The sequence below is a fragment of the Nothobranchius furzeri genome, chromosome 15 (genome assembly GCF_043380555.1).
Source record: "Nothobranchius furzeri strain GRZ-AD chromosome 15, NfurGRZ-RIMD1, whole genome shotgun sequence".
Taxonomy (NCBI): Eukaryota; Metazoa; Chordata; class Actinopteri; order Cyprinodontiformes; family Nothobranchiidae; genus Nothobranchius; species Nothobranchius furzeri.
The window spans coordinates 27,211,717-27,236,879 of record NC_091755.1 but is presented as its reverse complement, the minus strand read 5'-3'; the positions used below and the strand labels follow the sequence as shown (position 1 = coordinate 27,236,879).

Here is a 25,163-nt window from a genome sequence, read left to right as displayed (position 1 = left end):
AGCACTTTTCAGAGCTACTTCAACTCTCAGACATCCACCTTGGACACCTAATCTGCAGACCCCGGGTTGCATCTCATGGCCGGGGAGGCTGAACTCAAAGGAAGCTACTAATCTCTGAGTATTGTGGTTTCGACGTCCGGTGACCTCACCACTCTGACAGCAAACCTCCAGACTGCTGGGAGCAACTCATACCAGGGTATCATAAGCCTGCATGCTGGTGGCTGATGAGGTTTATAAATAAACAACTCTCTAGTTATAACAAACAACTAATTCTTTTACACCCAGATTTCACAATTTCTCCTAGATACAAAGAACGGTTGCTACAACATCTAGCTTCCATCACAACACCTCACATCCACCACATCACATCTCCTTATTCATATCTTGTCATGTATCATTAGTTTAGGAAAATAATTTAATTCATTTTATAAACTAGATACTGACTCTGTCTGAATTAATACGAGGTGTGATTATGGTCCCTGAATAAGCAAAGAACCCGAGAATCTTCTGATTAAACATTCAAAGAACCATCAGATTGGTATTTCATATTTGCATGGAATATCACATCTTATTGGTCATTATTAATATATATTAATTGCTACACTTTTAGCACCCTCTAGTGGCCATTAATCAAAGCAAAAGTGAAACTTATCTCTTTGCTGTGTAAATGTCTCCTCAATCTTCATTAATTTCTACAGGAGTGATTTATCATTAAATCCAACAAGCCAGCTGTCATGCCATGATCCATAACACATCCAGGAAACATACTGGAAGCAGACTCCAGTGCAGGCATGTCAGCTCCTCTTTATTTTGTCCAACAGGGACTGGCCCAGCAACTCTGAAGTTGCAAGTGCAATATTCTGGACACAGGGAGCGATGGAAGTTTGAGTGACATTTCATTAACCCAGTAAAGGGTCATTTTAGCTCATACTGGCTTAAGAAGATGATTTTTAAAATATGAAAAAGTTGCATAGTATGCCTCTAAAGTATGAAAGATTGTATGTTGTTTCTCCTTTATGTGTAGCTGTTTCATTTGTAGCTTGTGCATCATCAATTTTGACACAGACAAATTTAAGGTTTGGTTGTTCTGCATCAGTCACAACTTTGCTTAAATTTAAATAGGGCTCATATAAAACTGTTTAAATTATTTATTTATTTATTTGCAGCTCAGAGAATATTGACATTCAGTCTGTTGTTCTCCTCCTGTTTTGGATTTGGGAAAATAAAGTCATAATGAACATTTAAAAGCCCTGCTTGTCTAGCTCTATAATTTAATCACAGGGACAATACTTGGTGAGACTCTCATAATGAAGTGGCAACTTCCCTGTGAGGTCAGAACATCTAGTTTAATCATCACCACTATAAACAGAAACACGGTCCTACCGTCATGTCTGAGCAGTAAGAAGATAAATAAAAGATGACATGATGTTTCGACTCAGCAGCAAAATTCTACTCTGGATCCAGAAAAAAACTGCCCCCCTAGTTAAGCAGGAAGATGCGAGGGGACATTTGCAGTGAACAGGAATCTTGTTCACCACTGCTCATCTTGCATGAAAAAATACTGCTTTACAAATAGTAAAAAAAAAGCATCAATCATATTTCAGCCATGCATTTTTCCTGCAAAAAAAAGTGCTTCATGATGGAAGCTCCATCAGCATCTGTGCAGAGAAATCTCCAGTTTCTGATTCATGACATGATCAATGTCTAGTACACAAAGCCATATGAACACGCGGAGGGATACATTACAGCTTTCTGAATAAATTATGCAAAGGATGCCCTTTTTACTCAGCCATGACAGATTTCTATCTCTGCATCAGAATACAGTATCATTTGCAAGTTTGGTTCTAAACCATGAGCTCTCTACTATCCTCTATTCAAAACATTGTAGCCACAAAAATAAATGTAGCACTTATACATATTTCTTGAATAAACCAAAAAATACTTTGTTTGTATCCATCATTACGCAAGTTATCCACCACTATATCTCAGTCAAAGATGTTCAAATCTTCTACAAAACTGGTGAAAAACACTGTGACACTGTTTTTAGATTTTCTGTGTCTGCAAGGTGAAGTTATTGAGAAAGAGAGGATTTGTCTTCTCAGTTTTCACTGATCCAGCACTCTACCCTCAAACATCCTGTAAATGACCTCCATTTACATGGGGCCAAATCGACCGACCCTGTCAGGTAGCTCTAATCTGCTGCCAAAGCCAGAAACTCAGGAGGAAGTCATTTATACAGTACAGAAAGCAGCATGGGGCACCTCTATGTTCAAAACACCGTATATGTTCGGTTTTTATACACAGTGGCCTGGATTTAATAGCGGAGCTTTGTGCAAACTCAAATAGTATCAACAAAGTTGCTCAGCAATCTAGAATAAATAAAAATCTTTAGCACAATCTAGGTAATAGAAATGAAAACAGGAAGACACGAGTCAAACACACTTAAATCTTACCAATGCTGCCTGCTGCTGGACAAACTCAGAAAGTTGGCATTACTGACCTACAAGGCCTTGCATGGACTAGCACTCAAGCAAATTAAAGACATCCTCTTAGCTCTGCAGAATGCTACCTTTTCAGGATCCTTTGTACTAAATTTAGGAAAATAAGTGACCTCACTTTCCAGGTTGTTGATCCCAGTTTGTGGAATGCACTTCACTGTTGCTTCGCTCAATGCCCTTGGTGGAAATTTTAATTAAATGACTGAAGACTAACTTGTTTTTAAAGGCTTTTGGTTAACCTCTTGTATTTTTACTGGGTTTTAGCTGTTTAACAGGTATTTTAACTTTGAAGTTTAATTGTCTTGTTACTGATTGTCATGTTTATATTTTATCTCTTATTTTTCAATACTGATGTTATCCTTTTGAGAAATGCTCTGTGAATTTCATTTCTGTGAAAGGCACCATCTAAATAATGTTTGAGTTGAGGATATACAAATAAAAACAAAACAATGTCACATAAATATTAATATCAATAGTGAAATGGCTGTTTAGTTTGGCATCATATTTTATATTTACATTATTTATATAACATATTTGTGGAACATGTCACAAGAATGGACTCTATTAACACAAAGAGATATTTGCTGAAAGGAAATTTGAGTACAAAAATATTTACTTAAGAATGATTTCATGTTTGCTGTGACATCTAAACCCTCATTAGGAATTATACTCAGTCGTAGGAGGAAAATGAGTGACAACCAAATACTAAATGAGAAGAAACTCTGTGTCCTCAGATGAAATTAAGAGCAAAGGGGTTTCATAGCAATGTCATAAACATGCTGCAGCAAACACAAAACAACTTTAATAGGAAAAGGTGAAAACTGGCCAAGTTAGCTGTAGACGCTGACTTAGATTTAATGAAACACCTTTTGAGTGTTTTTGAGCTTCTCTCCGGAGATCTATAAAAACACAGGGGCACCGTAGTATCATTAATGACTATTGTGCTGGAAAGAATGAAGACATTGCCAAACTTTTTTGAAATCCACAAATTACCTTCAGAACATTTAATAAGATATTGCAATTATGTTGTTTAAAAAAAGGAATACTTTTGCTGTTTGTGTTCTGAAACCAATTTGCATTTTGATTGATTGTAATTAAATATCTACAAATATTAAAATCAAATGAAATTATATTCGACAGAGAGGTCTTTCAGTTATTTAGTTTAAAAACACAATGCTGAGTTATTCTCCAATAGTGCGTAACACATTCATCTATGCATCTGACAGCACACAGTGAAACAACATGGAAAGATTTGACTACTTCAGGTCTTCAGGGTGATTTTCTAAATCCTCACAACTAGAAAGAGCTCTACATTGATTTGAAATTAAGGTCTGACAGCACTGAGATTTTGCTTTTTCTGAATGCTTTGTCAAAATAAGTAGCATTTTTAGATTTTATTTTAATTTAAAATGCCTTTACAAATGCAGCTGTAAATCACCTACATGCAGCCGGAGACTCACTTGTGCCACCAATAGGGGGCCTCCTCCGCTCGCAAACTGAGCTAAAGCTTGGGAACATATGCTTGTGTGTGCGTGTGTGTGTGTTCTTGATTTAATTCACTCACCAGGACCTGCTACATAGTAACTGACCACTTGTCTTTATGGCCACCACATATGAGAGGCACTGTTTTTTTTTCGAGGGATTCGGCTAAGAGCCCAATAAATGTAAATTAATCCGTGTCCCCACAAGGATAGAAGCGTCTGCATGAGTGTGTGCGCATGCATGAGAAAGACAGAGAGTGAGATAGGCGTCAGTGTTGTAGAGCTGAGCTCTGACTGGGAAGAGCGAAGGTTGTCCTACTCATTTCCCAGTTCTCCCTGCTTCCCAAACCCGTCCTCCTTGCAGCCACTCGGACAGATTCGCATCAGGAGCGCGTCGTGGCGGCTGTGTGAGGACAGAAGACCTGGCTCTTCCGCGGTGATAAACAAAAGGATACTCCTACATGTCATTGCATGGAAATCCGATGGTGAGTACCCTGTGTCTCTGTCCTTTGTGGGACACATTGTTAATTTGCTGGGGAACGTGCAGCAGTCGGAAAAAAGCCAACAGCTGACTTGTGGTGTTTTGCTTTAGCGCTGAGCAAGGACACTTCCTGCAGGACTGAGCTCCGCATGCAGGCATGGAAGTCATTGAACGTGACTTTTAAGAAATTGGCTCTTTGACAGTTTGCATGTATTAGGAGGACACAACGCTTTTATTATGCTGTCCTCGTCTAGTAATAGTTTTATTACCCAAACGTGGGGTTTGTGTCGCAGGAGGCCGTGTAACCTACGTTCTCCTTGTAGTCCTTACACGATTGTTTATTGAAGTTGTCCATTTCATTTACTCTTTATAAATTGGTCAAGGCATTGATGTGTTTGGAGCAGCTCTCAGTTTAGCACCAAAATACTTCTCAGATGAGCTGGTCCTTCATTTTTTTGTATCCCACATACAACTTTAGGAGTCTCTTGTGAGCACAGAGTGAGCCATCGACTTTCCCTGCAGGCTACTGGTGCGTCCGGTTATGTAATGCGCTTCGGCCGCCTGCCCGCAACCAGACCGACAGGGCCTACACGTGTTTCTGCAAAACATGTTTTCTAACTAGTGATGGGAATTCCGGCTCTTTTTAGAGAGTCATTTCATTCGGCTCCCAAGTGGCTCCTCAGATTTTCTGTTGCGTAAAGTATGTTTATCACCAAAAATAATGCAAAACTATATGTAAAATGATTTACTAATGTAAAAATATGCAATATATCAAATATTTATCCTTTATATGGATTTATTAACTGAACACTTTAAGAATTGTTAACTTTCCGACTACTGTTGTTCATTTTCTCACCATCTATGTCACACTCTCCTTTCTCTCTCGCTCGTCTTTTCCCTCATTCACTCTCGTCTCCCTCCGCCCGCATGTGCTCTGCTGTGTGTCCGTCTTGAGTCTGATTCCCCCTACTGCTCTATAATAATAATAATAATAATAATAATAATAATGCATTGAACTTATATAGCGCTTTTCTAGACACCCAAAGACGCTTTCACACACTCTCACATTCACACACTGCTAGTGATGGTAAGCTACTTGTAGCCACAGCCGCCCTGGGGAGGCCTGACAGAGGCGAGACTGTCATTTGGTGCCGTCGGCCCCTCTGACCACCACTAACACAGGCAAGTTGGGTGAAGTGTCTTGCCCAAGGACACAACAGCAGGATGCCCCTGGCGGGAGCTGGAATCAATCCCATGACCCTCCGATCATGAGGCAATCCGCTCTACCATCTGAGTTACTGCTGCCCCAATGACGAGCTGGCTCCCGTCGTTCACTTCATAGAGCCGGCTCTTAGAGCCGGTTCCTTCGCGACCGACACATCACTATTTCTAACATCAGGCTCAGCCATGATGGCAGCAGAACTAATGTTCTATGTTAAACTGGTTTTATTGTTATACATAAACAATAACCCTTTGTTATATTTTTTCCCAAAATACCAGCATGAACATCCTAATTTGTAATGGATGCTGGATGACTCATGTGATCCAGACTCCATTCATGATGTATAGCAGATGCCTGCATGTAGGCTACAAATTACATTACGTAAGAACCGGCTGACTTGTCCTAAATGAATTAAAGGTGTGTCAAACACTGAGTTAGCTTATTTATGCAGGGAAATAAAAGTTGCCATCGAGCCAGAGAGGATGATTTTCCATTAACATTATTGTGGTCTGGGAATTAATTCATGGAAACAGAATGTCTTGGATACCCCTCCCCTTCTTAGACATATGTAAACAATACAGGTCCTTCTAAAAAAATTAGCATATTGTGATAAAGTTCATTATTGTCTGTAATGCACTGATAAGCATTAGACTTTCATATATATTAGATTCATTACACACAACTGAAGTGGTTCAAGCCTTTTATGGTTTCCAATATTGATGATTTTTGCATACAGCTGTCACACTGAGAGCAAGATGTTTGGACCCAAGATGCAGAATCCCCAGAACGACTCGAGGCAGGAGTTATTTAAGAAAACAATTCCTTTATTTAAAGGAGGATGCGCCAGAAGTCCAAAGGCACAAAAACCAGACTTAATCTCAAAACACACTGAACGATCAAAAACAAAACTCACTCATGAGCATGAACTTGGAGAAACTTGAGAGGGACAGAAAAACGCTGATGCATACAATGGACCGACAATACTGAGAGACACAGATAGGGTTATATACACAGAGGGAAGCAATCAGGGAAACAGGTAGCAGGTGTGTGGGGAGTGTGAGCTGAAGGGATCAGGAGAGACTAATTAACTAAATGGGGAAGGAACATGTTGTTAAAGGAAAAGACTGACTGGATAATATAACTATACAGAGAACAAAAGATAAGAGAACTAATAAACCTGAAACTAGACACCAGAAGAAAAAAAACCCCACTAAATCTTCAGCTTGGAGCACTAAAGAGACAGGGACCAAAAGAGAGGGGATCTATGGGGAGACTAGACTGAGGCCCTGTCCACACGTAGCCGGGGATCTGCCAAAACGTAGATATTTTTCTACGTTTTGGCCTGTCATCCACACGGAAATTGAGTTTTTTCACACGAAAACTGATCTTTTTTAAAACTCTGGCCAAAGTGAAGATCTGCGTTTTCTCCGTTTTGGGTGTCTGCATGTGGACAGACAAAACCGGAGTTTTAAGGCCCGAAACGTCACTTTCCGCGACAAAAAATGCTGACATCACGTGTGCGACCTGTGTTTACACTAGCCAACGGCATGGATGCCCTCAGAGCTGCGCTCGCTTTATCAGTTGTCCAAGCGCTTTTTGCTTGTTTGTTTTTGCAAGCGGAATTACTGCTCCTTGCGGAAGACTACAGATGAAGGACGAGGTTAAGAACGGGGGAATTACTACCACCTACAGGTCTGGCATGTCCTTAACAACGTATTTATCTGGGTATGTGTGGACAGAGTATTTTTTAAAACGAGGTGGTGTGGATGCAAGTTTTTGGAGGGGCGGATATTCGTTTTTTTTTTTAAACCGGCTACGTGTGGACTAGGCCTAAATTGGATGGGATAACTAAGTATAAAGTGACTAGGGAGACACATGAGGGAAACCTGAAAGGGGCTGGGGACGACAAGGAGCACAGGACCTGAGGGGACACCTGGAGGGAGAACAGGAGGGGGCTGGGGACCAAAGGGATATAGAACCTGAGGGGACACCTGGAGGGAGAACAGGAGGGGGCTGGGGACCAAAGGGACAGACGAGGGGCACCTGGAGGAGAACCTGGAGGGGGCTGGGGACCACAAGGACACAGAACATGACAGTACCCCCCGATGTAGATCAGGTCAGGAGAGTTGGCAGGCCAATTGAGCACAGTAATACCATGGTCAGTAAACCATTTACCAGTGCTTTTGGCACTGTGAGCAGGTGCCAGGTCATGCTGAAAAATGAAATCTTCATCTCCATAAAGCTTTTCAGCAGATGGAAGCATGAAGTGCTCCAAAATCTCCTGATAGCTAGCTGCATTGACCCTGCCCTTGATAAAACACAATGGACCAACACCAGCAGCTGACATGGCACCCCAGACCATCACTGACTGTGGCTACTTGACACTAGACTTAAGGCATTTTGGCATTTCCCTCTGCCCAGGCTTCCTCCAGACTCTGGCACCTTGATTTCCGAATGACATGAAAATTTTGCTTTGGACCACTGAGCAACAGTCCAGTGCTGCTTCTCTGAAGCCCAGGTCAGGCACTTCTGCCGCTGTTTCTGGTTCAAAAGTGGCTTGACCTGAGGAATGCTGCACCTGTAGCCCATTTCCTGCACACACCTGTACACGGTGGCTGTGGATGTTTCTACTTCAGACTCAGTCCACTACTTCCGCAGGTTCCCCCAAGGTCTGGAATCGGTCGTTCTCCCTCCACAATCTTCCTCAGGGTCCGGTCACCTCTTCTCTTTGTGCAGCGTTTTCTGCCACACTTGTTCCTTCCCACAGATTTCCCACTGAGGTTCCTTGATACAGCACTATGGGAACAGCCTATTCGTTCAGAAATTTCTTTCTGTGTCTTACCCTCTTGCTTGAGGGTGTCAGTGATGGCCTTCTGGACAGCAGTCAGGTCGGCAGTCTTACCCATGATTGCAGTTCTGAGTAATGAACATGGCTGGGAGTTTTTAAAAGCCTCAGGAATCTTTTGCAGGTGTTTAGAGTTAATTGGTCGATTCAGATGATTAGGTTAATAGCTCGTTTAGAGAACCTTTTCATGATATGCTAATTTTTTGAGATAGGAATTTTGGGTTTTCATGAGCTGTATGCCAAAATCATCAATATTAGAAACAATAAAAGGCTTGAACTACTTCAGTTGTGTGTAATGAATATATCTAATATATATGAAAGAGTAATGTTTATCGGTACTGTACAGACAACAATGAACTTTATCATAATATGCTATTTTTAGAAGGACCTGTATAATAGTGTTCCTAGTGCCTATTACCTTAAGCAGGTAAATAAATATGATGTTTGCTGTGTGTTATATTAAATTGCACCAAGTCATTTCTATGGGTATGATGGCTGCAAATGTTTAAAATGATTCCATTCTGAAATCTTACTTGGCCTGTGTTCTGTTATATTTTACCTTAACAACTGTTTCTAAAAAGGATTGCATTGTTAATTAACTAGAAAAATAATAATACATTTACCTAATGATAATAAAATCATGATTTTCTCTGTAAGAAATCTTGATAAATTTGCCATATCCTCCAGCTGTATATCAGGTCTATAGGTTTGAAGGGTTAAAGTTATTGACAAACCCACTTTATGTTTATGCAACTTTTTTTAATTTAATTATTTATTGGGTCAGCTTTTTACTATTGTGATTTAGCATCTCATTACAAGGTGCTGCATTTTACATCTGCTCTTCTCACCTTTATTCTCAGCTGATTCAGCCTGGCACAGATTTGCTTATTAAGTTTAGAGGTAAGCAGTGTCCTTGACACATGCAGCCAATGTGACTCATCAAAGCTAATGTGGGAAGCATGGGCAATTGAATCTGGACTGGAGAGAGTTTGATCTTTCACTGTGCCCAATCTGTGGCTCTTTGTTGACAAATCAAGCCACTCAAGATGTTAAAGCCAGATTGCAAAGATAGAATGAGGCCAAACTCTGTTTCTGTCTAGAACTGTGATCTAAAATCTGCTAAATGTAATAAATAAAAAAATAAAATACAAATTATTGGATAATTATAGAGCTGTGTTTATTATTACAAATAGACCAGTGGAATTTGTTGGAAGAGCAATTTTGAATCAGTGAAAATTTTTTGTCAAATGTTTTCCTAGAAATGCATTACTGTTGATAATGGGGGATATTAGAATAAACAAGTAATTTACTTGACATTTATTCACTCATAAATATATTGTCTCAGTAACTTTATGCTGATTATGTTGATGTTTTAATATCATGATCCTCAGGACTGTTTTGCTCAACATAATTTCTTTTTTGTGTGTTTACATTTTTAGGCAAAACGGTGATTTATAAGAATATGAGGTGGTGATACAGAAGAAACCCTTAGAGCAACTCAAACACAGACACACTTCTGATGCTTGTGGCCAGACTGTGCTCATGTTGTTGGTTTGCTGGGATAAACCAGTGGCCTGGCCAAAGAGCAAAGTGTTTCTACACACGGTAAAGCCCACACAGGTGAGAGGACTGTCACATCTCACTCAGATATATGCGTGATAGACTGAAAGTTCCGATTCCAATCTCTTCATGTTTATTTTCATTTATTTGTTTTCATTTTCTATTTTTCTAGGATGTCGTGGGCCAGGAGCCTCTTTGTAGGCAGAGAGGATGAGCAAAAGACAGCATGGGGAGAACGCAATGGCAAAAAGAGGAAGGACAGCTCGTCACTATGCAACCCACATTACATGAGCTGCCTGAGGGGCCAAGAGGATTCTGAGATCCCTAATGTGGTCCCCCAGCATTACTACTGTAAAGCAGATGCCAGTGGGGGCAACTTTGGCCTGCGCCGTGGTTGGCAAGAGGACCATTATCTGAAAAACACAGTAGTTGCTGGGGATCTGGGTCTAAAATCTGGAGACCTGGGATTGGAGGATGGTGAACTGAAGGACAAGCTAAAAGATGCATCAGGAGAATTAGCAGAGGGCAACTGCAAGAGAATGACTGTTGCAGACTGCTGGGTGTGGCTTTTGTGGGTTTTCCAATCCAAAAAATTTCAATCCGCAAAGTTGGAACGTTTGTACCAGCGCTATTTCTTCAGACTCAACCAGAGCTCTCTGACGATGCTGATGGGGATGCTGATGGTGGTGTGTGGAGTCATGCTCGCCTTCCATTGTGCCCTCACAACCCGTAATGTGCCATACATCTCGGTACTCTCGGTGGCCATGGCAATCTTTATGACCATGATGTTTGTGTGCAACAGGACCAGCTTCCACCAGGACTACATGTGGATTGTGAGCTACCTGGTGATTGGGGTTCTGGTCGTATTGCAGGTTTTTGGGGTACTGATGGTCTTCCCCCGCAGTGCCTCAGAGGGTGTATGGTGGACAGTCTTTTTCATCTATATTATCTACACTCTGCTGCCAGTCAGAATGAGATCCGCTGTGCTTAGTGGAGCTGTACTATCCTCCATTCACATTGCCACCGCCTGGCAGCTCAACCAAGAGGACAAGTTCCTTTTCAAACAGGTATGAGAGCAGAGCCACTACAGTACAACAGTCCTTTAAACCCAATGTTATAACATCCCTTGAGTGTTCCATGTAAACATTTTTCAATTACAGTGTTCCATCCATCCATTCATTATCTGAACCCGCTTTGTCCACGTAGGGTCGCGAGGGGGGCTGGGTGTGTGTGTGTGTGTGTGTGTGTGTGTGTGTGTGTGTGTGTGTGTGTGTGTGTGGTGGGAGGGGGTGGGGGGTGTTGGTGCCAATTTCCAGCAGTCAATGGGCAATCAGGCGGGGTACACCCTGGACAGAGAGCCAATTACAGAGTTATTATAGTAAAATTTTTATTATAAAGGAATGTGTTAAAATATCACATCAACTATTGTTTGATTTGGGACTAATACAGATTTCTGATTCTTGTACAGCTCTGAAATGAAGAACTATAATCAACAGAAATAATTTTTATATTTTTTTGATTTACTAGAAAGCTCTAAGTATGAGCACAAACTTCCACATGAAACTTTTGTCATTGCTACCGTGCATTAGCACTTAGCAACAATGAGTTTAAAAAAATCTTATTTTGAGTTGTATAGTGGATGATCATTAAGCAGATCATGCTGAAAACTGACTAAATCTAAACACGATAAATGTTTTGTGCTTCATTAATCATACAAGTTTTTATTGAAAATGAAACCATTATTACTAAACCATATTACAACATTAGTAATTCTTTCAACGATTTTGGATGATCTGATTGAAACAAAATTCTCTGGAATGTTTTTATCTGTTAGAAAAAAACTCTTTTCAACATCTCTAACGTACTTGCCACGCTACAACTGAGTACAATGGTGTCACTGTATTCAGTATTGGAAATAGCCTACTTTTTGTCTCATCAATATAGACTTAGTACGGAATCGTCAACCACTTTTTTCATGTCAAAGGTGCTGTACTAAAAGTAGAAGGTTCTGTAGATCTCAACCGCTTTTCAAATTAGTTTTTTAATGAGCCTATGTTTTGAGCTGTAGAGCAGCTACTGGCAAACTCTTTGGGAATTGTATAAGGTCATCTGGGTTGAATGAGCCCATTTAGCTGCATTGTCGAGGAATATCATGATAACGTAGCATGGTGCCATTCAGCCTGCAATCCCCCCTAAAACAAGGGGCCTTTTGTAGTTAAATTAAACAGGGTGGGGTGGGATACTCAGATTGTGCAATGAAGTTTTTGGAAAACAAGATGAATACTTCATATTGGAAACAGTTTGTAATTGTTGCTCAAAGCATATTTGAAACATTTTTTTTATTATTATTTTATTACATTTAATTCATTTACTCTCTGTTTGTGTAAATTAATGCACACTACTGTAGACCTTACCATAACAATGCTCATGGTGCTTGTACTTATTGGCTTAGTTCATACTTAAGTAGGTCAGAGTCCATATTAAGGAAAGCAAAACCTCTACGTTTAACCTATGAAAACAAATCATCATCATCATCAACCTTCATTTAAACGACAACAATGCCAACCTAAGTGCTGTACAAGACAATACATCACCAAACAGCAGCATAAAATAGATAAAACAAAAACTATAATAACAAACAAACAGGAAAGCACAAGAGTTAAACAGTCTCAGCCGGGAAGGCCAGGGAATAGAAATATGTCTTTAAACGCACTTTAAAAATGGGAAGGGAGGGGGCAAGTCAGACCGTCAGGGGGAGTTGTTTCCAAAGTTTAGGCGCACAAACTGAAAAAGCCCGTCCACCACGGGCCATATAGCGGGCAGGAGGGACAAGCAGAAGGCGCTGGTCAGAGGACCTCAGGGTTCGCGCTGGAACATAGGAGCTTAAAAGATATGCCAAATAAGAGGGGGCCATTTCATGAATAGATTTGTAAACCAACAGGAGAATTTTAAATTTAATTTGAAACCGAACTGGAAGCCAGTGTAAATTTGTCACAACAGGGGTGATATGCTGCCGTTGGTCTATGCCCGTAAGAAACCTTGCGGCAGCATTCTGTACCAACTGGAGGCGTACCATTGAAGAGGAGGGAATACCATATAAAAGATAGTTGGCATATTCCAGACGTGACGTTACAAAAGCATGAACAACTGACTGAAGATCTTTTTTGTTCAGGACAGATTTTAGTTTGGCCAGCAGGCGAAGATGAAAGAAACACGACATGACTACCTGGTTTACAGTGTTGGGAGTAATGCGGTACAGAAGTAATTAATTACTGTAATGCATTGCTTTTTGCTGTAATGTAGTAATGTAAGGCATTACAGGGAAAGAAAATGGTAATATTTACTCGGTACAATTGTCAGTAACGCAGTAATTACATTGCATTTCAAACCCAGAATCAAGATGCGTTTCTTAAAAATTCAAATTGTGGGAAACCCGAAAAAAGATCCAGTATCTGCATATATGACGTCATTTATGGACTCCGCTTTGCAGGCAGAGAGGACGCTTCGGTAACGGCTCAAATAATCCAGCTGCGTCCTCCACGCGGCCACTGTAACATTCACAAAATCGCTCCACTAAAACAAAATAATTCACCTGAGATCGTTCATATCAGCGCATATTCTCTGGTATTCTGTACTTTTCTGACGTGCTTTGCCTCAGCTGAGTTAATCTGGGCTCCGGTGATTTTAACTCATTGCTGCTGGAGCGCCGCACATGTGAAGATCCCTTTGGCTGATAGTTAGAAAGTAGGAAGTCTAGGAAACAGGTTTTTTTGGAAGACGGAGAAAACATGCAGCATGCAGGGAGTTTAGAGAGAGAAAGGGCAGGAAATAATTCAAATAAAATCAAGAAAACAAAACAAAGGGCTTGAAAAGAAAAAAAGTAGGTAGATTTATCCCCAATACACATTTTTACCGGTGAAAAGCAATAATATATAAGCATTTAATATTTATACATGTGATGGAATCAGATCACCCCAGAAGTCAGTCCCACATCCAGGGCCGTATCAAGGCATTTGGGGACCAAGGCTAAATAGACTTGGAGCCCCCACCACCTCACTCCCTGCTCAATTAATCTAAGATGGCAGCGTGCTGAAAGTACAGTTGTTGTTGCTTTTATTTGATAAACAATCATTTTAAAGCACTGTTATTATATCTGACTGTTTTTAACAGCAATCCTAGCTCAGACACCACATCACTTTCCATCGGATGTGTCAGGAGTTCAACGGGCATCAGATTACCAAACTCATACTGAAGTTGTTTTGTTTAAAGTAACTTAGAGTAATGCAAAAGTAGTGTAATGCCTTACATTTTAAAATCAGTAATATTGTAATGTAATGAATTACTTTAAAATGAGGGTAACAAGTAATAAGTAATGTATTACAGTTTTGAAGTAACTTGCCCAACACTGCTGGTTTATCTATGCATCCATTAAAAAAAAGTGTCCAGAGTGACGCTTTTTTTGAATGTCACATTTAGTCATTTTATTTATGCTGACCGCATTTTCTCCACAATCTTGCTGCTTTTTAAATTCTGTAAAGTGATTCTCTAAAACTCCATGGAAATTTTCCTTAGTATTAGAGTGAATTAGAACATGCGTCATAACGTTTCATTGTTCTCATGATGGTATGCATGCTTTTCTGGAGGTTTAAATACTTAAAATCTCTTACTTTATTAAACAGTTAAATATACAGATAAATCCTGCAATGAGATTACTAGAAGTGCACAAAGCTGCTGATAGGATTTTGTTTTTTCCACTATTAAGCAACCAGATAAATGTGGAGCCACTCTGCATAAGGTAATATTGACACAACTCTGCTGATCCATTGAGCTTGTGTGTGTCTGTTCATGCTCTAGACTAGACAGGGTGACAACGGGCGCAGTGGTCTGTTGGCTCTATGTGCTCTAACCTTGGCAGCTTGCAAAGGTCTACTGATAATGGACTGCCTGAGGGTCTGGACCTTCAACACGGGATAGGACATGAACCTTAGCACGCTGAGTTGAACGGCTCAGGCTCACAGACTCTTTTAGAGATGGATGTAAGAACAAGTAGGGACTGACATGGGGGCTGGCATTGTGATTTTTTGATGGTAAATGTGTTTTACAGTAAAGGTCAATTGAAGTTTAGCTATGGCTTCATCTTTAAAAATCAGGACAACTGATGGCAAACAAATCAAGCAGATTATGTTGGTTTGATACTTTATTATCCTTGCACGTTGTAATCCCCTTTCATTCCACCAAATCAATATTGTTCTTGATTGAGGCTTCTGTTTCCTATTTCTAGAGGTCAACAGGTGAGAGGTGGGGTATATCCTGGACAGGTTGCCATAGAGACCATGCACAATTACACATAGGGCTAATTTACAGTTGCCAATTAACCCATCTATTGTGGAAGGAGCAGTTTGATTGATACAACACTGTACTACCATTTATAACAACACTGCTCTTTCCACAGATAATAATAATAATTATAATAATAATACATTTTATTTATAATGCACTTTTCATCACAGAAGTCATCTCAAAGTGCTCATAGGTTTGTTCCATACTAAGTCTATAGGTTAACTGAAAATGGCAATGTCATCCTGATTAATCAGCTGAGCAACTCAGTGTGTTTTCTTCCTATTTTACAATGTTCAGTCAATGTGAACAAACATCTCTTAGTCTTGCTTCAATCTAGTCTCATTGTGTCAACACTGTGGGACTCTATTCAGTATGTCTCACATTTAAATTTTCATAAACTTGTGAAAAGTTGTTCAATGAGTTCCCACAATCAGGGAGCATTCTGGAGACGAGCAGATGGATCTCAAGGAAAGTTTATTTAAAGTAGATGCTGATTTATAAGAAATCCAGTGAAAATAAAAGCACAGCTCAGCGTGGTAGAGCAAAACACAGACAACAATGCTGGTGGAAGGGGATGACAAGGAGCCTCCCCTGAACAAGGGAAGCCCAGGAGTGCATTTACCGGAGGGCCAGATGGCAACAATCAGCTAACAATCCAGGTGGTAAGCAAGGCACAAAAACAAACTTAACAGAGATTTTATTTAAAAAACTAGATCCAAAACCAAGAGGCAGAAACTAAAATATAGTGTCAATCTTCTTTTTGGGTCTTGTTTTGCAGGCCTCTTTGTTTCCCCGCCTTATTTGTATTTCCACTGCAGTGAGATTTATACAGGATCTGAGCTGAGAAGACTGATGACACTTGGACAAAAGTGGTCTTTTTGAGGGACCTCCAGGATGGAGTAGGGGATGTGGGCGTTTGTGAGGTTTAATGGTGGTGACACGCTGTCAACCACCGATGGAGAACGTGAAATAATGTGAGGATGACTCATGCTGCTGTAAAAGACCCACCAGTCTTCCCTCCTTTTCTTCTACCTCCACTATTTCTCTGAGTCATGATTCTATTCTCACAAAATCCAACTCACATGAAGTGGTCTTTTACTTCACAACAGAATGAGATTGAGCTCATACTACTCTCAGGGATTGCTGCCATTTATCCCAAAGTTTAACCACTGAGACCTGCTGTGATTTTCTCAGCTTCAAAGTCTCTCTTCAGATGCCTACAGCAAGATGAAGGTGTAACCACTCTCAGGAAACGCTGCTGCTGCTCACTTACAGTACATACAACAATCCAGGTGAATGAGCGTCAGTCTTCTTTTAGCAGAAACCGGCTGTTGGCTTTCAAAAGAAGAATTCTGTAAGGTTTTGTGTAACTCTCTTATAGTGAAGCAAGTTCCTTACAATAGAATAGACTTTATTGTAATTGCTCATGGCATTTAATCTACAGATGGTCCGCCATCAACAGTGCACAAAACAATAAATAACAATACATGTCAAAACCATAGAGGATTAAAAACAATCTAAAAACATTTAGCAAACACCTTGAAAGTACAACCAGTGAATCAGATCTGCTAAAACAACAATTTAAAAGGATTTAAAACAGATTGGTCCACATTACTGATGGGGATGTGGGGGGTTGAATGGTGCTGTTGTGTTGAATGTTCTGATGGCCCAAGGGAAGAAGCTGTTGGAAAGTCTGGTGGTATGTGATTTAACTGACCTGAGGCGGTGCCCTGAGGGCAGTGGGCAGGGTGGGTGGGGTCACGGAGGATAGCAGCAGTTCTCTTCAGGCAGCGGGTTCTGGAGATGGCCTCAAGGGATGGCAGGGTGCAGCCAATAATCCTCTGGGCAGTGTTTATTGTCCTCTGAACAGCCTTCCTGTCCTCAGCAGTGGAGCCTGCATACCACTCACTCAGAGAGTAGGTGAAGGTGCTCTCCACGGAGCAGTGGTAGAAAGCCAGCAGCAGTTTCTGATCCAGGCCACACCTTCTCAAGACCCGGAGAACGTGCAGCTGCTGCTGAGCCTTTTTAACCAGAGCTCTGGTGTTGGCAGACCAGGACAGGTCAGCAGAGATGATGGTGCCAAGGAACCTGATGGAGGGGACACGGTCCACACGCTTTCCATTTATGAGGAGAGGGGCGTGTGTGTGACTGTGTCTTCTGAAATCCAGAATGAGCTATTTTGTTTTTTTATATTCAGAGTGAGGTTGTTATCTGAGCACCACCTTGACAGATTACTGACCTCTGCCCGGTACGCTGCCTCGTCTTCGTCTGTGATGAGGCCGACCAAAGTAGTGTCATCTGCAAACTTAAAGAAGACAGTGGATGGGTGGGATGCGGTACAGTCCGATGTGTACAGAGTGTACAGTAGGGGGCTCAGCACACAGCCCTGAGGAGAGCCAGTACTGAGCAGGATGGAAGAGGAAAGATGGGAGCCAAGTTTAACATGCTGTGGTCGATTTGTGAGAAAGTCTTTTATCCAGTGGCAGGTGGAGGGAGGGATCTGAAGGCTCAGCTGTTTTGAGATAAGAATGTCTGGGATGATGGTATTGAAAGCTGAACTGAAGTCAACAAAGAGCATCCTCACGTAGCTTCCTCTGGTCTCTAGTGGGCCATTCCCATCTGTACCGGGTCGGCCCGGGCTGGGTAGCCCCAGTCGGCCCCAGCCTGGCCCGGTTGATTCCACACATCCTTGCCTTAAGCCCATGTGGGCTTATTCTACCCACCAATCAGAGGCTTGCTCTAATGGAAGGTGTGATTTTGCTATCAGCAGTGGGTGTGTTGGCCCTGGTCGGCCTGAAGCAGACCCCCTCGAGAAGAGGGCTGAGTATGAGCCTTGGTTGGCCTGGAAAAATACCAGGCCACCCAGATATGTAAACAACCTACGCTACCCAGCCCGGGCCGACCCGGTACAGATGGGAATGGCCCATTGGTGGCTCAGTGTTGTGTGCAGCGTCAGGCCGATGGCATCCTCTGTTGATCTGTTTCCCCGGTAGGCAAACAGAAGGGGGTCGAAGGAGGTGGGGAGACAGGTTTGGATGTGGTTGGAGATAAGTCGCTCCAGACACTTTGTGATTGCAGGTGTGAGGGCAACTGGTTGATAGTCATTTAAGCTGTCTATGGAAGATTTTTTGGGGATGGGAATCATTGTTGCAGACTTGAGGCAGCTTGGGACTGAAGCATGAGACAGGGAGAGGTTAAACAACTTGGTGCCAGCTCACTGGCACACTCCTTGACCACGATCCCTGGTATGCCGTCTGGTCCGGCAGCTTTCCTGGGATTTACTGCTCTCAAGGTTCTTCTCACCTCATGTTCCTGTAGGATGAGAGAGGGAGGAGTGGGGTTGCTCACGTTGTGTGTGTGTATGTGTGTGTGTGTGTGTGTGGGGGGGGGGGGGGGGGGTGCAAAAGTGGGTGGGCAGTGGTTTCAAAACGAGCAAAGAAGTTGTTTAGCTCCTCTGCCTGTGTTCTGCTTCTGCCAGTGTTGGGCAGAGTGTGGCCTCTGTAGTTGGTCAGAGTCTGAATCCCCTTCCACATTTTCCGGGGATTGTTGTTGTGAAAGAGGTCTTCTATTTTCCTCCTGTAGACTCTCTTTGCCTGGTGAATGCCCTTCCTCAGACTAGTTCTGGCTATGTGGTACAAGTTGCTGTTACCTGACTTGAAGGCAACATTGCGGGCTCTGATTAGAGCCTGGACCTCTGATGTCATCCAGGGCTTCCTATTTGGGAAGATCCGAATCTGTTTGGTCACTGTGACATTTTCTACACAGGTTCTGATGTAGGATAGCACCGTCTATGTGTGTGCCTCTAGGTCATGTTGTTCAAACACTCTCCAGTCTGTGCAGGCAAAGCAGTCCTGTAGCTGAGGGAGTGCTTCAGCAGGTACCGTGGTGATGGTATGTGTTGTGGGCTTTGTTTGCTTCCTGAGGGGAGTGTAAGCTGGGATGAAAAACATGGAGAGGTGGTCAGACTGTCCAAGATGGGGAAGGGGTGTAGCTTTATAAGCATGCTTGATGTTGGTATATACACGGTCGAGTGTATTTTTACCCTGGGATGCAAACTTGACATGTTGGTGGAGTTTGGGGAAAACAGTCCTTAAGCATGCTTTGTTAAAGTCCCCAGCTATTATGTGTACTCCATCTGGATGAGCCTGCTGCTGTTTGGTTAAAAAGTGATGAAGCTGGATGAGTGCTGCGCTAACGTTAGCATTAGGTGGGATATAAACAGCAGTTGCCATGACTAGCGTTAGCTCCCGTGGCAGATAGAATGGTCTGCACTGGACAGACAGAGCCTCTAAGTCAGATGAGCAAAAGGTATTTATTACTCTGCTGTTTCGGCACCACTCTTCATGCACATAAACGCAGAGTCCTCCTCCTCTGGTCTTACCGGAGCTTTTATCCTGATCAAGGCGATGGAGCACATAGCCGGTTAGCTCAACGCTGGCGTCTGGAATGTGCGGGTGGAGCCAGGATTCCGTAATAATCAGCAGACAACAATCACAAATGTGGTTGTAAGCAAGCTGTGATTGCAGATCATCCATTTTGTTGGCAAGAGACTGGGCATTTAGGAGCAGAATGGATGGTAGCGGCGGGCGGATTGGTTTCCTCCTTAGTTGTGCTAGTAGGCCTGCTCGGCAGCCTCGCTTCTGTTTCCTGTCTCTGTGCCATCTGCGACGCCTTGCAGAGCCGACAACAGTCCACGGAGCTCTGGCTGGTCTGGCTATCTCTGGTGGAATATTGTATGTCCGGGTGAATTCAACTGTTACTTTAGTATTTAGCTGAGATTTGATGGCCAATATCTCCTGGGGTGAGTATTTAATAAGTCCATGGCAGAAGTGGTCTGATAAAACAAGACAACCTAAAAGACAAATAATAGAGCATAGTTGCTGGGAACCATGAGCCGCTGCGTCCGTGCGCGCCACCATCTTGGTCTTTGTTTAGGGACATCTGGATGAAGGGACCTCAAAAGGAAGAACTTGTTTTTCTTGTTTGCAAATTCACCTGCATTTAAATCATCTTAGCTTAGGCTCTAAAGGAGTTATTGCAAGAAGAAAAAGTTTTAAGTTTTGCTGTTTTGCTGCATTGCTGTTTGATTAGTTTGTTGCAGAGGTGTGACCAAGTCACTGCTTTGCAATTCACAAGTAAATCACACGTCTTTCCAGTCAAGTCTCAAGTCAAGTCCAATTCAAAAACAACCAAGTCCAAGTTGAGTCCAAAGTCAATCATGTGGAAGTCCAAGTCCTTAGCTTTGAATTTTCAAGTCATATTCAAGTCTTCTGTCCAACTTCAAATTAATGACAAGGTGTCACAAACTCCTCCCGCTGACTTCATTTCCCAACATTCTCGCCACCACTTCCCATCATTCCTGCCACCAACGTGGCGGCTGACGTCATCACGCCGACACTACTTAAGGAAGTGCAAGCGTTTCATTCATTACTCAGTCATCGTTCACACCAGACTTTGTATCGAGTTTCCAGGCTTACCAGCCCTCAAACCTTCAATCCTGACCAACAGGAGATAACCACGCTGGTTATTTCCATCACTCCGCGTCTGGGCAACAGATCCTCTCAGCCATGCTTCAGCTCTGCCACCGAACCTGACAGGATGACTGAGTCCCAAGTTGACCCAGCGGAGTTCGCGTGTCTGCGTGTTGAAGTGGCTCAACAGCGCGCAACCTTGGTTCAGCAGACGATGGAGATAAGCCAGCTCCATGCAGAGATGAACCAGTTTCATGCCGTAGCTGATCGCCAAGCCACAAAGGTCGAGTCACTCACCGAGCTAGTTCTCCAGCTGTCCACCGCTCTGCAACGACAGACCACAGCCATCACCGACAGGATGGAGCCACGCCTCAGCCTTCCAGAGAAGTGGGACGGAACCAGGGGATCCCCGGAGGGCATGCTGGCGACCCTGGCTATGACTTTTGAGTGCCAGCCGGCTCGCTACCCCACATCCTGCTCTCGTGTCGCCCTGCTGACCCCACTGCTGACAGGTCGAGCCGGTGAATGGGCGGTGGCTCTTTACAATCAGAAATCTCCTGCCTGCAATGACTATGAGACTTTTGTAAAGGAGATGAAAAAGACATTTGTGCACCCCAGCAGCGAGGTCTCGGACGAGACTTGGCTGCTTCAGCTTCGCCAGGGCTCCCAGACGGCGGCTCAGTACACCTCTCGCTTCCGGACGACAGCCGCTCGGTTGAGGTGGGATGACACCGCCCTAAAGGCCGTTTACCTGGAGGGATTGTCACCTAGAATCCGGGAGGGCATGATCGGGCACGAGGCCCCAACCTCCCTGGACCTGGCAGTGGATTTGGCTCTCCAACTGGACCGCTGTATCCTGAACCGGCCGAGCACCATGTCAGCTCCCGTACACATCAGGACGTCACCCCACCGTCCGGCTCACCAATCGACGGAGGAGCCGATGCAGCTCGGACATCTCCCCCCTGAGGAACGGACACGGCGCTATCAGGAGGGAAGATGCGCTTACGGTGGGGATTTGGGTCATCATCGTGGCACGTGCCCAAAACGACCGGGAAACGGTCCCTCCGGGTCAGAGTAGGGGCTGTCCCACCCGGAGTCTCCACTTTTCCGGCTCCACACCGAACTACTCTCCCGGTCTCCCTCCACCTGGACCAAGGCCCGACCAGACTGGAGGCTCTTTTAGACACTGGGGCTGCGGAGTGTTTTATCGATCACGGACTGGTTACTCAGCTCAAGATACCCCTCACCGCCCTCGACCGACCCATTCCCGTGACCTCTGTGGACGGCCGGCCCATCATGCCGTACCCTCTCACCCACCGAACCCAGGGTCTCCACATGACTATTGGCCAACACCTGGAGACCCTCTACTTCCTGGTCATCCAGGCTCCGGCTACACCACTCATCCTGGGTCATTCCTGGTTCTGCCGTCATGAGCCTCACATCTCCTGGTCCACCAGTAAGGTCCTGGCCTGGGGTACGGGTTGCCAGAACCACCGGGGCTCCCCTACACCTCGGACTGGAGCAGCCCCTCCCACAGACGTAGACCTGATGCTCGTCCCTCCTCAATACCACGACCTCGTTCAGGTTTTCGCTAAAGAACCCACTACCAGGTTACCTCCTCATCGGCACTATGACCTGGAGATCAGGCTCCAGCCTGGCACCCCCCCCCCCCCCCCCCCTCGGGGTCGCCTGTTCTCCCTCTCTCCGGCGGAGACCCGGGCAATGGACAATTATATAACTGATACCCTCCAGAAGGGATTCATCCGTCCCTCAACATCCCCCGGGGCCGCTGGGGTTTTTTTTTGTAAAGAAGAATGGGGGAGATCTCCTGCCCTGTATAAACTATCGAGGGTTAAATAAAATAATGATCCGGGACCGTCACCCTCTCCCCCTCATGGGCACCGCCTTGGACGCCATCACACAAGCCGCTGTGTTTACTAAACTGGACCTGCGCAGCGCTTATAATCTCATCCGTATTAAGGAAGGTGAGGAGTGGAAGACCGCGTTTATCACACCCACCGGCCACTATGAATATTTAGTGATGCCTTTTGGCCTCTGCAACAGCCCCGCCGTCTTCCAGCGGCTCATTACAGATGTGCTGAGAGACATGTTGGGCCGCTGGGTCTTTGTTTATCTAGAAGACATTCTCATCTACTCCCACACGGCCGAAGAGCACATCTGGCATGTTCGGGCTGTTCTGTCCCGCCTTCTGGATCATGGACTGTACTGCAAACTGGAGAAGTGTGCATTTCACCAGGAGTCCACCTCCTTCCTGGGTTTTACCATCTCCTCCCAGGGCCTGAAGATGGACCCTCAGAAGGTTCAGGCAGTAGCTCAGTGGCCTCTACCCACGACCCTGAAGCACCTGCAAAGTCGACCACCTGGACACCATATTGACTATCACGGACCGTTTCTCCAAGGCCGTGCACTTAGTGGCCCTGGCCGGCCTTCCCACTGCCAAGAGAACGGCCGAACTGCTCCTGGAACAGGCGGTGCAGCTCCATGGTTTCCCTCAGGACGTGGTTTCCGACCGAGGACCCCAGTTTGTCTCACGCTTCTGGAAAGCGTTCTGTCGCCTGGTTGGTGCTTCCACCAGCCTGTCCTCTGGGTACCATCCGCAGACAAACGGTCAGACGGAGAGAGCTAACCAGCAGCTTGGACGCTACTTGCGCTGCTTCGCTTCGTCCCAGCCGACCACCTGGCCCCGCTTCCTCCTGTGGGCGGAGCTGTCACACAACCTCCAGACCTCCTCTGCCACGAGTCTGTCTCCCTTCAAGACCTGTTATGGGTACCAGCCTCCTCTGTTCGACCATCAGGTGCCCAAGGTGGAGGTCCCTGCTGCCCAGACACTGGTCCGCCACTGTCGGCTCGCCTGGATCCGGGCCCGTGCGGCCATCACCCGGACCAACATCGCCGCCGCCACCGGCCTGGCCCCGTCTTCCGGTCTGGCAACGAGGTGTGGCTCTCCTCCGCTAACCTGAGGATGCCGGCTGGCTCCCGGAAGCTCACTCCTCGCTTCCTGGGGCCGTCCCCTGTCCTCAGGGTCATCAATCCAGTCACTTACCGTCTGCGCCTCTCGGCTACTCTCCGGATCCACCCGGTCTTTCACGTCTCCCAGCTGAAGCCGGTGGTCTCCTCTCCTCTCCACCCTCCGCCGACCCGGGTGTCTCCGCCCCGTGGTGTAGAGGAGGATCACACCTACACGGTCCGCAGGATTCTGGACGCTCGCCGCCGGGGACGAGGTTGGCAGTACCTCGTGGACTGGGAGGGGTACGGGCCTGAGTAACGCTCTTGGGAGCCCACGAGCTCGTTTGTCGACCCTACCCTGCTGACTGACTTCTGGGCCCGCCGTCCTGGGACTTCGGGAGCCGTCCCTAGGGGGGGGGGGGGGGGGGTCCTGTCAGGAACTCCTCCCGCTGACTTCATTTCCCAGCATTCTCGCCACCACTTCCCATCATTCCTGCCACCAACGTGGCGGCTGACGTCATCACGCCGACACTACTTAAGGAAGTGCCGGTGTTTCATTCATTACTCAGTCATCGTTCTCACCAGACTTTGTATCGAGTTTCCAGGCTTACCAGCCCTCAAACCTTCAATCCTGACCTACAGGAGATAACCACGCTGGTTATTTCCATCACTCCGCGTCTGGGCAACAGATCCTCTCAGCCACGCTTCAGCTCTGCCACCGAACCTGACACAATGATAATAAATAAATTCCAGAAATAAAGCTTCATAAACTTAATTTATTTGCTCAAACAAGCAGAAAGTGCAACTGAAACTGATTATAAACAAAGTGCTGCTGCATTTAGCAGTACAAGAAGCAAGAATGATTTATGATTGTTGTCCATGTCGTGCCACTTTTGTGCTAAAATATCAGATATGCTCAAGTCATCAAGTCAACAGATGCAAGTCGATTCAAGTCGCAAGTCATTGGCATTCAAGTCCAAGTCAAGTCGTAAGTCTTTATAGATTTTATCAAGTCAAGTCTGAAGTCATTAAAATAATGACTCAAGTCTGACTCGAGTCCAAGTCATGTGACTAGAGTCCACATCTCTGGTTTTTTGTTTCAAAACATTTATTTAACCAGTCCACAGTGAGAAGTAAACTTAGCAAGAGTGACAGGGCTATTATTAGTCAATTTATTTAACCAAGAGTTAATGAGTACATAAATGGTTCATAACTGCAGTCCCTACTGATGTAGATTAGATTGCTATAGGGTGCCGAGTCACGCCCATATAATGAAAAAATGAATGCAAGTCAAATGC

General features: G+C 44.4%; 1 protein-coding gene across 1 annotated transcript in view; it reads left to right on the top strand.

Annotated features, from left to right (window-relative positions):
* Nucleotides 1-4,119: 4,119 nt before the first annotated feature.
* LOC107390847 (adenylate cyclase type 6) overlaps nucleotides 4,120-25,163 on the top strand; it is a 55,052-nt gene continuing 34,008 nt past the window's right edge. The window contains exons 1-3 of the mRNA XM_015967814.3: nucleotides 4,120-4,464; nucleotides 9,967-10,147; nucleotides 10,260-11,154. Of these exons, the coding sequence (XP_015823300.3) occupies nucleotides 10,261-11,154 (894 nt within the window). The 5' untranslated portion in view covers nucleotides 4,120-4,464; nucleotides 9,967-10,147; nucleotide 10,260. The remainder of the gene's footprint in view (nucleotides 4,465-9,966; nucleotides 10,148-10,259; nucleotides 11,155-25,163) is intronic.